The sequence below is a fragment of the Xenopus laevis genome, chromosome 7L, assembly GCF_017654675.1.
Source record: "Xenopus laevis strain J_2021 chromosome 7L, Xenopus_laevis_v10.1, whole genome shotgun sequence".
NCBI lineage: Eukaryota > Metazoa > Chordata > Amphibia > Anura > Pipidae > Xenopus > Xenopus laevis.
In genome coordinates, this window is record NC_054383.1 from 81,636,641 (window position 1) to 81,652,223 (window position 15,583).

At 39.4% G+C, this 15,583-nt stretch overlaps 1 protein-coding gene across 5 annotated transcripts in view; it reads left to right on the forward strand.

Moving 5' to 3' along the window:
- nectin1.L (nectin cell adhesion molecule 1 L homeolog) overlaps positions 1 to 15,583 on the forward strand; it is a 107,186-nt gene that overhangs the window by 28,603 nt on the left and 63,000 nt on the right. For 4 of the 5 annotated variants that reach the window (XM_041569229.1, XM_041569228.1, XM_041569230.1 and 1 more), the window contains exon 2: positions 13,435 to 13,785. In XM_041569229.1, coding sequence (XP_041425163.1) covers positions 13,435 to 13,785 — 351 coding nt within the window. Of the gene's footprint in view, positions 1 to 11,609; positions 11,768 to 13,434; positions 13,786 to 15,583 lie in introns of those variants that run through there. The other variant, XM_041569231.1, reaches the window with a different exon arrangement.

Here is a 15,583-nt window from a genome sequence, read left to right on the forward strand (position 1 = left end):
CATTTTTTCATTGCAAATGCCATTTTGCTGTTCTTCTCTCTGCAGTAAGGAACACTGTAAACAAAGCGCCTACATGGGAACACAACAAATGATGATGACTGTACAGAGCTTTTGGGAACACACATGCAAATTGCATCCTGTAACTGCAGCAAAAAAACTTGCTGTTTGTGTTAGTTTATGCAAGGGACTCGCAGTGTGTCTCTGGAGTGTTAACACATAGCAACGCATCAAACGTGCTTTCATTAATCTTACTACAATTGGTTGCCTTGGAATATAACTCTGGGGTAAAATTACTCTACTTTTGTGATCCCTACAGACACACGTGAACGCACAGTTAGCTTCTGCAATGAGAAATATATACAGAAGTATTCCTGTGCAGTAATGATGTCCTGTTTGTGGGGTAGTTCAATGATTTCTTCTAGCACCCCTCTTTCTCTCTTGTCTCCTTGAAATGCTGCAGAAATTTCAGCCAAAGGTGGAGGGCTGCAAATGTATATCAAAGTCAAACACAGAGAGGCAACTTAAAGCAAGTTGCCCCCCCCTCGTAGCATTCATGATCCCTACGCTAAACATGTAATAACTATAGAGGGCATCATAAGGAGCCCATACAACAGTGATCTCCAACCAATAGCTTGTGAGCAACCCCTTGGATGTTGCTCCCAGTGGCCTCAAACCAGGTGCTTATTTTTGAATTCCTTGCTTGGAGGCAGGTCTTGGCTGCAGAAAACCACATGTACTGCCAAACAGAGCCTCTGGTAGGCTGCTAGTCCACATAGGGGCTACCAAATGACAAATCACAAGACTTATTTAATTCCTCCCATGAACGTTTTTTAAGCTTGTGCTGCTCCCCCAACTCTTCTTACATCTGACTATGACTTATGGGTAAAAAAAGGTGGGGGACCTCCGCCATACAGGTACCAATAAGCAGCTGAATCCACCAAGAATGGGCTCCAATAAGTTACCTGCATATAGCAACCTTTAAATATAATCAAACCTTGGAGCACTGCAGCCTGATGAAGAGAACTGGTTTTCATTTTGGAAAAGATATAGTATAAATATATTTACATGTATATTTCTAATGACTTTACTTGCAGTAGACCAACAAGTACAGAAGGCTAAATTCCTCCAGGGTATTTTATGAATTCACCACATAAAATCCCCATCATGCATGTATTAAAGTACATTAGTACAAGGTCCATTTATTCAGTTTGAATATGCATAAAAGGGTCTAGTGCCTTCCTTGCTCTTATTTTCATGGGCTCAGCAGGTTCAGACACATCCCTGGTTGCTCCTTTCAGAGCTCTCTTTATTCCCACCCCCCTTGGGAAAGCAGGTTTGTGTGGGCAGGTTGGAACACAGATATACCTGCAAGAGTCTTGGGAAGAAGAACAGGGAGGGAGAGAGGGGGGTTGGTACACTCCGAGAGCCTGCTGACAGGGCTGATTGTTTGTCATCGTTGATATATGGGCGCAGCACAAATGCATTTTTACTGGTTATGTGCCCAGTCATTCGAAGGAAATTCACAGCAAATCCTGTATATAAAGAGGTTGAATTTCTGCTTTGTGGTCAGGGTTCTTTAGAGTTGCCCAAGCAGGACTGACAGACGTTGTGGAAAGAGCGTGGGAACTCTTTGTGTAACTCAACAAAAAATATTGCAGGCAGCAATCTATAGGAAAGGGACTGTGAATGTGACACCGTAATAGTAGGAGGCCTTGGAGAAAGTAGCATCACTCATTAGTTATGCTCAACCTGCTGTCCCAAGATGTTCATGAAACCTCTTGTTGAGGACCATGGCCATAAGTTAGACAGTCCTACTACACCTCAATAAAAGGGCTCCAAGCAAAATTACCAATAAGAAGGGCCTGGAGGGGACATTGAGTTTACAGTAGCCATTAAGTACTACATCACACTAGTTTTGCCACCCACGCTGACTGAGTGTAAATAATTTTCTATTGGGCAGTGTTTTAAGTCGAAATCACAAGTGGAAAAAAATACCACTATATCGCACTGGGCTTCTTTAAAGTGGACCTGTCATCTACACATAAAAAACTGCATGATGAAAGTCCTTTCCAAATTAAATATGGAACCCCAATTTTTTTTTTCATTAAAACATCCATACATGTTATAAAGGTGTTTAAATATCTAAACTGTCAATCAAATATTACCTGCCCCGCCTCTATGCCCGTGGCATAGAGGAGGGGCAGTCAATTACTTTCACTTTCCATTCAGCACTTCCTAGATGTCACTGCTCTCCTAACATTCCCCCTTCCCTCCTCAGGCTCTATAATTGTGTACCGCACTGCACATGGACATTAGGTCCCTCATTCTGGTTCATAAACAAGATTTTGGGGTGATACACAATTTCCCTTAATAACCGTGTCCACAAAATGGCAGCTGTCTGCTTGCTGTGATTGTATAATTCCAAAACAGAAGGAAACCAAATTTAAATAGTAAATACAGTGTAAGTAAAGTTTATTTTGCTCAACTAACATGATAGAAAAGAATTTGAAATTATTTCTTAGGGTGACAGGTCCCCTTTAAGCTCTGTATTTTTTAATAGCCCAAAAAAGCAGCACCCCATGCAACTCGATGTAAATTAACTACAAGCACTTGTCAAACATTAGAAACCTGATAAAGCCCCCATGGCTACTTTGCAGGTCACTGACATGAGCGCTTGTCAGACAATTTACATTAAAGTCTATTGGGCTGCTTTGGGCACTTTGGTGTTGTGTTTCCAGGCTACCAAAAAAAGTGACTGTTGAAGAGCCTTTAGTCACCCCATGTGCCATTGCTCTAATAATATATCTTTTTAAATAGGTACAATTTTCTATTTTAAATGACACTTTCAGCTAAACCACTGGGAAGTGTTTCCTTACTATTTTTGCAGTATAGATAGGGAAAGTGTGGTTGTTGTTCCCTTGAGTGGAAGTGTTGGCAGATAACGTATGCTCAAAGCTTTTGTTTAATGCTAAATAGGACTATTTTAAAAGCAGCATATTAATTTGCCTTTTTAGGTAAAATATGTGTTTTTCTTGACGTCTCTTTCAAACTGAGCCCCAAGCCTTGTACTAGACAGACTGTCCTATATGGTAGTGAGACATGCTAATGTTAATTAACAGTTGGACACATGCACTATTATGGTTACTGTAAACATGAAATACAAAACTAGTGGACTTTACCTTTTCCCAAGCTGCACTGATGAGCATAGATGTTGTGCCAAGAAATGCTGCAGAAACCTTGCCCTGTTTCCTCTCCGTCTGAGATTTTAAAGTGATACTGACACTAAAAAAACTACTTTTTATAATATGAATGTACATTAAGGGGCCCATTCATTAAGTTCGAGTGAAGGAATAGAAGAAAAAATGCTTCAAATTTCGAAGTATTTTTTTGGCTACTTCAACCATCGAATGGGCTACTTCGACCTTCGAGTACGACTTCGAATCTAATGATTCGAACTAAAAATCGTTCGACTATTCGACCATTCGATAGTCGAAGTACTGTCTCTCTAAGAAAAAACTTTGACCCCCTAGTTCGCCACCTAAAAGCTACCGAGCTCAATGTTAGCCTATGGGGAAGGTCCCCATAGGCTTGGCTACGTTTTTTTGGACGAAGGATAATCCTTCGATCGTTGGATTAAAATCCTTCAAAGTATTTGCGCAAAATCCTTCGACTTCGATAGTCGAAGGATTTTCATTCCCCAGTCGAATATCAAGGGTTAATTAACCCTCGATATTCGACCCTTGATGAATTTGCCCCTAAAAGTTATCTGTAGGTCATGTTGATCGTTATTGCTGAGAGGTTTATTTTTGTAAGTAAATAGCTATGCAGAAAGAGCCCAGGCTTCAATAGAACTTAAAGGGATTCTGTCATGATTTTTATGGTGTCGTTTTTATTTCTAAATTACACTGTTAACTCTGCAAATATTTCACTGTACCATTTAAAATTCCTAACCCAACAAGTATATATTTTTTTGTTGTAATATTGGTGGGGAGGCAGCCATCTCAGGTCCATTTGCCTGGTCATGTGCTTTCAGAAAGTGCCAGTGCTGCACTATGGCTATTATTTCTCCTAATGTAACTGAAGGAGTCGCAGTGGGACATGGATTTTTTACTATTGAGTGCTGTTCTTAGATCTACCAGGGAACTGTTATCTGGTTACCTTCCGATTGTTCTGCTGAGGGGGTTGATATTACTCAAATTTGCAAAGCAGCAGTAAAGAGTGACTGAAGTTTATCAGAGTCACATGATTGGGGGCTCTTGGAAAATTGACAATATGTCTGGCTCCATGTCAGATTTCAAAATTAAATATAATTTTCAAAATTAAATATAAATGTGTATGGTTTCTTACAGAGAGCACGGCATGAAACTAGTAGATATATTTATAATTTAAATGGGTGGTTTACCTTTAAGTGAGACCAACACAGTAGGAGGCTGGTCAAGTTCCATTTATGACTTTTATGATAGTTTGGGACAACTTGTTAAAGATTGTCTGATTGGACCATGCCAATAATAGATGGAAATAATACTGATTCATTCACCTTGGAATGAAAACAGACGTTTTTGATCGGAAGTAAGCTGTGGCTATGCTCACTTCAGCATCATCTGGTACCTCATGCACCCGATAAGAAAATGCTTCTGCAGATGAGATTTAATGTAAGGGCAGACAAACCCAGTTTGTATATGTGCCCAGATGGTTAGGCAATAGTGTACATACTGGACAACCCGTCTGAGCAAATGAATAAGATAATGTAAAATAATAAGCGGGATCAAAACTTTGTCTAGAGAGTGTGTCGAACGTGACCCCCCCTATGACTAAAATCCCCTAGAGCTCTTATACAAGCACATTGTACAGCAGGTTTCTTTGTATTTGTGAAATTCATGGGATAGGTTTTAACCTGCCTAGAAGCCAAGCCCATATTTTGCAAGCGTCCTTGATATCCTCTCTTAACCCTAGAGGCATCAGTCTACAAACTTCTCCCAGACACAGAGTGTTTTTTCCAATGATGAATTTTAAAAAGCTGCTAGGAAGACTTTTAATGTTAGAAAATATTATATTGTCAGAGTGTAATACTTTCATTCTTTGATATATACACCCTGTATAAAGAAATCAGAGATCATCATTCTTAACAATTAACTGATTAACTATTTTTAATCATAGTAAAGATAAAAGGAGGGGCAGTCAATTTGTTAGTATCAGATGTCCATTATGCATGTGGTAATGTGGACAAAAAAGATGTTTGTTCAAGTGTCAAAGAGAGAATATACACACTTTTTAGTATTGAACACTGTCCTTTTATATTCCCTTAAATAAAATTTAAATGGATGGCAATTAGTGATGTGCGGGCCAATATTCACGGGTTTGGGCTGCCCTCGCTCCCCCATTTGCGGGCCGCGCACACTTTCGACTTTCGGTTTTATAGACGCGCGACTGCTCACCCCGCCCCTAGACTAGAAATTTTTGCAGGTATTTGTTAAGTACCAATATATATTTACTGTTAAACTGGCCATACATTGAAAGATCCACACGTATGACAAGGTTGCCAACAAACAGATCCTTCCCCAATATGGGCAAAAGAGTTCCCGGCATACGTGCATGCTCCTTGCAGATAGGGTCCTGGAGGGGAGAAAATACAGTTCTGTTTGTACTAACACTGAAGTTGTACTAACTGTGAATGTCCTACAACATCCCAGGCAAAACTGATTTGGATAAGATTTGAACTCTGCGGCACAAGCATCAGCTTACTACCCTGAATAACCAGAGCAAATTTGTCTTGAAAAATATAGGCCTAAACCAGTACAACTGGGTACAAAGCTGGTCCAACGATGGACCCTTAGAATGCTGAGTGAGTGCACATTGGGGTAAATTTATCAAAGAGTGAAGTTCCGCCACTAGAGTGAAATTCCGCAGCTCTCAATTCATTTCTATGGGATTTTGAAAGACGTATTTATCAATGGGTGAAAGTGAAAGTTCACCCTTTGATAAATACGCCTATAAAAATCCCATAGAAATGAGTGGAGAGTGGCAGAATTTCACTCTAGTGGCGGAACTTCAGTATTAACTTCACTCTTTGATAAATATACCCCTATGGGTCTGTGTGGTACCAAGTTAGTGTAAGCAGAGTTTAGAACACCAGAATGAGGCCCCCTGGGGAGTGTAACAGCAGAGTGTCTCCAAATCCTAGCAATATTAAAATGAGAATAGACCCTGTGAGAGAGACAAGTGCAAAGAATCAGTCTGGCAGCTTTAATCCATCCTTAGCTGGCAATGCTGGGGCTGAGAAAGGCTTCTTTAAATCCAGAGGAGGTTCAGTGCTGGTGTCATGGAGGCCGATTGGTAATCCATGATCCAAACTCAGAATATATATACAGTATATGCAGGGAACTCACTACATGACTGAAGTACAAACAATTCTACAGAGATTACTACCCAAGCAATAGGTCAGGCCTGCTGCACTAGTTCCATTCACTATGGTGGCTAAATGAAAAGGATTAACTAACTAACTCTTTGTGCTTTGACTATGGGGGTCCCTATATGGGTAAATGTACTACAGGGGAAACATCTAGCTCTCTTCTTGTACAGATTCCCAGTATCACTCACGAGGAAGGAGGAGGAATATTGGGCCAGCTCTAATTACAGGTACTACTATGCAAAATCTATGCTTTTGTTTTCACTTTCTTCTGGCATAGATCTGCCTCATCTCACATATTTTAGCTCCAAAACTTCTTTCCAGAGAGATCACAATGTCAAGATCAAAACCTCATGCTGATTGGGCAAGGTTGTGACTCATTACTGTCTCACTGCAGTACATCAGCTTTTGGCTGTCCTAGATTTAAAGACATGGGATTGCATATTAAGTGGAAGGGTATGGTAACATTTCCCAACAAAAATAAAATGGGAGATGAAAAATACAAATTCAGGTGGGTTTTTAAGGCATACAGACTCATGAAAAAAGTACACACCGGAGGGTGTTTTATTTCTATCGTGGCTGACCCCCAATATGTTAATAACTTGATTCTGTTATGTGTAGATCATTATTTCTCTTTGCATTATATATCCCCATACGGCAAGAGCAATTGTATGATATACTGGTAACCTTTAAATTCTAATTACTAGCACAATTTGGGATACTGCACTGAAGGCAAAGTGCTCTAGTATTTCAAACGATGATCTCATACAAAGCAAGTTAGAGGAATTTATCTGAGCCGCCAAGCTAAAATAATATCGATAATAATTTCCATATTTTTCTTATTACAAGTCTGAGATCATTAAAGCATCAGTATACCGTCTTTTTTATTTTCCCTATGGATTTGTCTAAATGAAATATTCAAAGGGAAATATATTTATTTTTAATATGCTTTATTTTGCTGTAGATTCAACATTTGTACTACAGCTTTATAGCTATAGCACATGTGGGGATTTAATCTCTGTTGTGGTCTAAGGGAAGAATATCAAGGTTTAAACACCCTTAATAATCAAAGCATAGGAAATGCTCTGCCTATGGCTGATATAGTGTGTCACATGCACTGCACAATTCAGTATTTTCAAGCAGTGCCCACACATCACACCACTTGTTATGTAGGCAGTGAGTTGTGCATTACTTGGGGGGTATATAGGGTTGCCACATGTCAGGATTTCATCCGGACAGCCCGTTTTTTTGGAAGGGCTGCCTGTCCGGATTTCCAAATTAGGAAATCCAGACAGCACATTGAAGTAAATGACATAGTGATCAGCTGATCGCCACATCATCAGTCCCGCCCCTACATCATCTGTTCCGCCCCAACATCACTGCCCCGCCCCCAACATCACCCAACCCGCCCCCTGCCCATTTTCCCCAAACAAAATAGGTGCCAACCCTAAGGGTATATATCAAGGCAAACAAGGCCAAAGATTCTTCATACCAGGGAAAGCATACTGTTGTATTATAGCCCATACAGAGAGATACCTAGCATATACTGTCATAGCTATTCCTCTGAACAACTTTGTTGGAAATGTTGAGGGTAAACTTTTATTTTAAAAACCATCAGTGTCTGCATCATGTGTACCCACTGCAAAATGTAGAGGGCCATTAGTAGTTCCCTTCTTCCATCCCTTCTCATAAAGACATTATGGCCACACTGATGTAGCAGCTTATTTGTAAGTTGTATTATACTGTAACATACTTTACAACTGTGTGCTAGGTACATACTGGCTGCAGATACGTTTCCTTGATAGCACATGATACATAATGCATGATTGCAGTTAGTCACAATTATAAGTGACTCACCTTTTAAAAAAAAATGTATTGTCCCAAGTTTTCCCTTGAGCCATTTTAGGCAATTCAATTCAATGTGTGGATGACAGGGCCATTCACAGCAAGGAAATTATGTTCAGTTAATAGCAAAAGTGGTTTCACTGACATATTACTATAACATTTCCTATACATGATGCTAGCTGTAGTGTGTATATAGTGATTGCCTGGCTGCCTGATAATACCAGCACACATCCTGCTTATTGTGCACGCTAATGGACACCTATTATGACTTTCAATGAGTACACACCAACGCACACCTCCCAACCTGCATACTTCTTACTAGTGACCCGCAGAAAGTCTATTCACTTCACCCACATGAGATCCTAAACAAAGCTGTGGTAGAGCATATATATATATATATATATTATTTCTTTCTTTCTTTCTCTCTCTCTCTCTCTCTCTCTCCTTGATTTTCCAGCATCCTTCTGTGTTTTACTTTCATCCCTTCCCCCATTTCACAAATTTTATCATAGACGTAGAACAGGATTTTCCAGTCCGCTCATGTTTAACCATATTTAAAACATAAATAAAACTGTGAATTTTTTTTTGTCTTTGTGTGATCTGTAAACACATGAATCCTGCAACACCCAAAGCTTCTCTTCTACCCTAAACCAAATAATTGCATCCAGCCTGTTTTGCTTCCCACAAGGCTTTTGTAATTATGTCTTTGCTAATAGGTGAAAATGCCAGTCAACAGGAATTTAATATTATTTTGTAATTATTTGATGTAGCCTTGCTTTCATTTGAATTAAACAGTATAGTTTTGCACTCCAAGATTATTTTTCATAATTGTTCTTCGTTTAGCTTTACTGTTCTTATTTGTATTATTAATGTTTTATGTGAATAATACTGACCCATTTTTAGAAAAAATAATATTGGTCTTACCAATGTTGTTCAAGTTATACACATTTTGATTCTGGTATGCATTTAATGAACATTGTAAAAAAATTTCCTGTAAAGGTTTTCTCGTTTGTTATTCTTCAATCAGCATCTGTATATGGTATCATACCTCCCAAATGTCCTGTTTTTCGCAAGACAGTGCCAATTTTAAAAGCTCAACCCGCAGTCCCATCCCAGGTTTGTTACTAAAATGTCCCACGGTTCTCTTTGATCTCCTGCACCGAACAGCCAGAAAAAGATACAAAGTTTCTAACTTAATTGGCTTTTGGCAGAGAGCCTAGAATAGATACTTAGATACAGTTTAAGATAAGCAGGTCTCTTGGGAGAACTTAGACTCACAGTTGATAGGGCAATTCATCTTCATTATCAAAACTGTAATAACACATGAAAACCACAGAAATGTGTTCAAACTTTCATAACCTGCCAAATTTTGTAAAATCGACATGGTAATTAGGAGGTGTGGTCACAAAAAAATTCCCAAAATGTTGGGAGGTATGTGGTATCTCTTTTGAACTCCACCTGTTCCCTAATACTTGTCAAATAATTACACAGGATATAGTGCAGCATGAAATATTTAGCAGCTAAAATGACTGCTAAGGCTTAACGTTTACTTTTTTTCTAGCATGACATTGTAGTTATGGCCTGACATGGTGAAAGCTATTCTTAGGTGGTGTTTAAGTCGAGACCATGAAATGTCAGAAAGCTACTACTACTGTAATTTTTGGTGCCCCTTCCACTCTCTTTAATAAAGATTTATCTGTGGGTTCAGAAATGAAGACACTGGAAAGGGCTGCACTTTTGGAGTGCCCCTCTGACAGTGCTCAATTTCAAGCCATGACACTTGAAGGCACATAATGATGCTGTTGTGTCAGTCTTGTGCACTGAACCACCTTGGATTCCTTTTTTTATTTACAGTTTCATCATTTACTAGATACCTACCCCAGGCTCTGTATTAGCAGTTTCCTTACACAGGCCATACACGGGCATATTTAAGCTGTCGAGTTGGGCCCGTCAGACCGCTTTGGCAGCTTATCTGCCCATGTATGGGACGCTCTGACACGCCTATCCGACCGATATCTAGTAAAAATCATCCTGATGTTGGGCAGGTTTGATTTGTCTGTGGGATCAAGGTCCGCACCTGTACTTTGATGAGGTCCTTGATCTGACCTGCAGCATAGCAACAATTATGATCTGATCATTGACTCAAGAGGCAAATGATCAGATTGATCTATTTTCCTCACCAAACAATTGTATCTTATAATGTATGGCCATCTTAAAGGAGAACTCGACCCATTTGTAAAAAACCAAGTACCTCCCACCCCAGGTAGACCTCCTTCCCTCCTCCCCCCAGGCTAACTGCCCCATACGCCATACTTACCCCTCGGCGCAGATTATGCCAGCGGAGTTCCACGCATCCATCTTCTGGCTCCTCAGTAAGATGACTGGGAGATCGCCAATATCCGTGTAATTCCGCGCATGCGCAGTTGTCTTAAACCAGCAAACTGCTACAACTGCACATGTGCCGAAATACTGATCTCTCAGTCAGCTTACAGAGAACCCGGAAGATGGATGCGTGGAACTCCGCTGGCAGAATCTGCGCCGAGGGGTAAGTATAGCGTATGGGGCATTTCCCGGGGGGGGGCAGTTAGCCTGGGGGGAGGAGGGAGGTCTACCTGGGATGGGAGGTACTCGGTTTTTTACAAATGGGTCGAATTCTCCTTTAAGCCTTTGCTTTTTTGTTGCCTGCATCGACTTCTAGCCAGTCCTAGACCGTGATTTTTCCTGAACCTTGTCTGCATTATACTTCCGTTCTATCTCTGTAGTGTTCAGGTTCCTTGTCAGCGCAGCTTCAGAAAGATCTGGGGCCCGACCATTGCTGGCAGGGGACTTCTGTTTCACGAAAGGGAGAGATCCTTCCGAACATGTCAAAAGGCTTTACATTGCATGTCTTGCGTTGTCTTGTTTTTGCTCCATTTACCCCTTTTCACCCTAAGCAGGTTGGTTTCTCTACTTCTGTGCCCAACCTTCTCAGAAGCCATGTTTCAGTATTCTGCACTGATGAGATCTAACAAGATCAAAAGAGCTTATCGTCCAGTTTGGATATACGGCCCTTAATTATTAGGCTGTATCTGTGCTATTAAACCAACAGCTCTGGATACATAATTGACTACAGGGCATTAATGAGCTTTTTGGCTGTCTCCACCTATAATACCTTATGTGACAAAAAAGTTAAATTTTGTAAGGCTACGAGTATGGCACAAACCATATGAATACCTTCTGTTATGACACAAACACTGGGTAAATTTGCACCCGGACAATAACCCATGATAGCCAATGAATTGATTGCTTTCATTGTTTGACCTGCAGGTGCCTGAAAAAAAGCCATTCACTGATTGGTTGCTGTGGGTTACTACCCAGTTGCAAATTTGCCCATTGTGCATAAATGGGAACTAACTTGCTACTTTTAGCCCTTCTTACCCTGATCAGGTTGGTTTCCCTGCTGTATCAGAAAACGTGACAGGGGTATATGCTAAAGGATTGTGGAGGAATTTGCATGCAAGATATCATTAGAAGGAGGTAACAAGAAGAGTGATGTTTATTTAATGCAGTCTGGAAATAAAGGGGATATTAAGAATTATATTTAATTGAGGTGAGAAAAATTAGGCATCAGATGAGCAGCTCTGAAGTGATGTGAATGCAAAGAAATTCATAGTTTATTTTGTATGAATTGACATAATGGAAAAGGAGTGTCAAATCATTGCATTTAGCTAAGACGTTCATAAAAGAGTGGGGATGGTCTGTATTGTAATAGGACAGGTGTTCTCTGTTTAGTTAGGCTTGATGTCTTCCTAGTCATTTAGTGTGTGGGAGAAGAGATCATTTCAGTGGTTTTCTTTCGTGTTGCATTTGTAAAGATGTACAGTAGTACTGTATATTTAAATGAGCGGTCATGATGTGCTGTGATCTGTGTAGATTGGTGATTGCTGTTTCATAGAACTAATTTTGATTTGATTGTTAGGGTAACCTGGTAGGGTTATTCAATGATTTTGAATTCTCACAATACTGTTAAGTACTAGTCACAGATAATCAAAGTAGCTCAGCATAACCTGACCAAATACAAACACAACAAACAAACTAATCACAGAAAAATCTCACAATCACAGAAGGCACTCAGTCATCATAAACTCCACTTATCTACGTTCAGTTGTCACAGTGTCAGGGAGTAAAGCCATCAAACTGCCAAAACAACTGAAAGAGCTCACTTACAACCAATTGCTAAATATCAGAAGGCAATCAATCAATGTCATTTGTTACAGACAACAATGTTATACTACTATTTTTGTTAATTTTTAATAGACATTTCTCATTTAAAACAAGAAGGAATGTAATTAAAGTCGCAAAGAGAAAAACAATTTGCACCAATAAGAATAAAAATTCACATCTCGCAATGTAATATTCATTAAACTGTTATTGCATTGCGAATTTTAATTGCGCATTGCCCACTTTTAAGAAGCTCTTGAAGGTGTGGTAATCTTTTGGAGCAAACATAACAACTTTTTCAATAAGAAGTTTTATTACATTCACTGCGGACTGGCGCTAACTATAAAATTGGCAAACCTTCTTCCACTGTCGGAAGTGGTCGCTAAACAATTTCCGGGTCCGCAAAAACGATTAAATTTGCGCAAAATAAATTTTCGCATAGGGAATATTTTTTTCCGTTACCGACTTTTATTACATTCACCCAGTACTCTTTTGGAGCAAATATAACAGCTTTTTCAGTTAGAAGTTTTATTACCTTTAATGCGCAAACTATAAAATTCGCAAACTGCCTTCCACTGTCGGAAGTGGTCATTAAACAGTTTCCGGGTTCGCAAAAGCTATATTAAATTTGTGCAAAGCAAACTGTGTTCGCACAAAGGCATAACTTTTCGCATTGCGAATAGTTTTTGCGTTACCGACTCCTATTACATTACCCCATATGTGTGCTGTGCGCAAGTTTATTATTATTGAGCCTGTGATGAAGTAGGGGTGTAAGGAACAATTTGTGTATGTATATATATTTATTTATTTATATGAATGGACTTATTTGTTATGCTTCTTTTTTGGATAGCAGCGTGTTTTTGATACTATTGTATCTAATAATGCCTTGCTCTCTAAATATCGGGTAGCTGTATTTTCAACCTTATTACTTTTTTTTTACCATATTGGGATAGAGATTTACAACCTCTTTTGTTCTTTTTCAGGAGTACAGTCACAGATGGTGCTGGTAAATGAGACAGTTTCTGGATACACCGGTGACGATGTCATGCTTCATTGTAATTTTGTAAATCCTCTACCCAGTGTAAAGATAACTCAGGTCACATGGCAGAAGTCCACCAATGGCTCAAAGCAAAATGTGGCCATCTACAACCCTGCAATGGGAGTGTCTATCCTTCCTCCTTACAAAGAACGTGTATCCTTCCTAAGCCCCTCTTTTCGGGATGGCACAATCAAGCTGACCCGATTGCAGCTGGAAGATGAAGGATCATACATCTGTGAATTTGCTACTTTCCCTACAGGAAACCGAGAGAGTCAGCTTAATCTTACTGTTCTATGTAAGTGTGGTCCTACACCTGAAACTCAAGTGTTAATCAGTGTATATCACGAAATGTTTATTTGGACCATCCATATGTGGATGTAAACGTTTTCTTTTGTGGATGTTAAACCAAGGCTTACTCCTTACAGTGGATGTAAAATGCAGTGTACACCAAAAAAACAACAGGGCCAATATTACTTTATTCATAGCAAGACAGAGAGAAATACTCTATGCCTTGTAGTTCTGTGCAAACAAGAAAATAAATCAATGTTGTGCTACCAGGGGGAAGATTTAGACATTTTTTTTCTGTTAATGGGAAATATAGAATATAGATATAGAAAAGGAAAGAAAACATGTTACAACCCATTTGCCAGCCCCCTTAGGCTTGCAGTTTCATTCAACCCCTTCCTCACCTTGTAGTGATGGATTCTGGGACATAAAGTCCCCCTGCATCCTGTTCACTGCCATGGAAAGCAGATGAACTTCCAAGTCTAATGTAAAATATAGATATTTATTTTTGGCAGGTAAGTCTGTTATGCAATTTAGCCCAACTGAATGAGCTCATGCAGGGTATATTTCCCCTTTAACAGCTAGACTACATTTTTGAAATCCAAACATTAATTCCCCTTTTGTGACATTTTTTCTTGCATGCATTTTGAGTTCAAATGCAGTTAGCAATAGATATATATGTATTACAAAGCACACTCAAAATTGAGCTTTCTATACCCTGATGAGAATCAAGTTATACTGATACATGCCTTTAATCCTACCTGGCTTTGTCCCTTCTACAGACCTGAAGATTATTGGGGTCATTTCTGTATCCACACTCAAGTTCTGAAATGGATGTAAAAGAGGGCACGTGTTGAATAAATTCATTAAAGGTACAGTTCTGTGTAAAAATAAAAACTGGGTAAATAGGCTGTGCAAAATAAAAAATGTTATATAGTTAGTTAGCCAAAAATATAATATATAAAGCCTGGAGTGACTGGGTGTCTAACAAAACACTACTTCCTGCTTTTCAGCTCTCTAACTCTTGAGTTAGTCAGTGACTTTAAAGGGTGCCACATGGGACATCACTGTTCAGTGAGTTTGCAATTGATCCTTAGCATTCAGCTCAGATTCAAAAGCAAACAGTTACGACCCATGTGCCCCCCCTCAAGTCTCTGGTTAATGCCTGGTGGAAACCAGGAGAGCTGAAAAGCAGGAAGTAGTGTTCTGGCTATTATGTTACACATCCAGTCACTCCAGCCTTTATGCATTATATTTTTGGCTAACTAACTATATTGAAAACATTTTTTATTTTGCACAGCCTATCTATTTACCCAGTTTTTATTTTTACACTGAACAATTCCTTTTAGGGTAGGACTACACGGATATTTTCGGCGCGACACGCTGCGACAAAACGCATGCGACAAATCACATGCAATGAAAACGTCCGTGTAGTCCTAACCTTAGGGGCAAATTTACTTAAGGTCGAATATGGAGGGTTGATTAACCCTCCATATTCGACTGTCGAAGTTAAATCCTTCGACTTCGAATATCGAAGTTGAAGGATTTAGCAATATTTGTTCATCGATCGAACAAACGATTTTTGTTCGACCTAAAAAACATTAGAAAGCCTATGGGGACCTTCCCCATAGGCTAAAATTGACTTCGGTAGCTTTTAGGTGGCGAACTAGGGGGTCAAATTTTTTTCTTAAAGAGACAGTACTTTGACTATCGAATGGTCGAATAGTCAACGATTTTTAGTTCGAATCGTTCGAGTCGAAGGAGCCCATTTGATGGTGGAAGTAGCCAAAAAAAACATTCGAAATTCA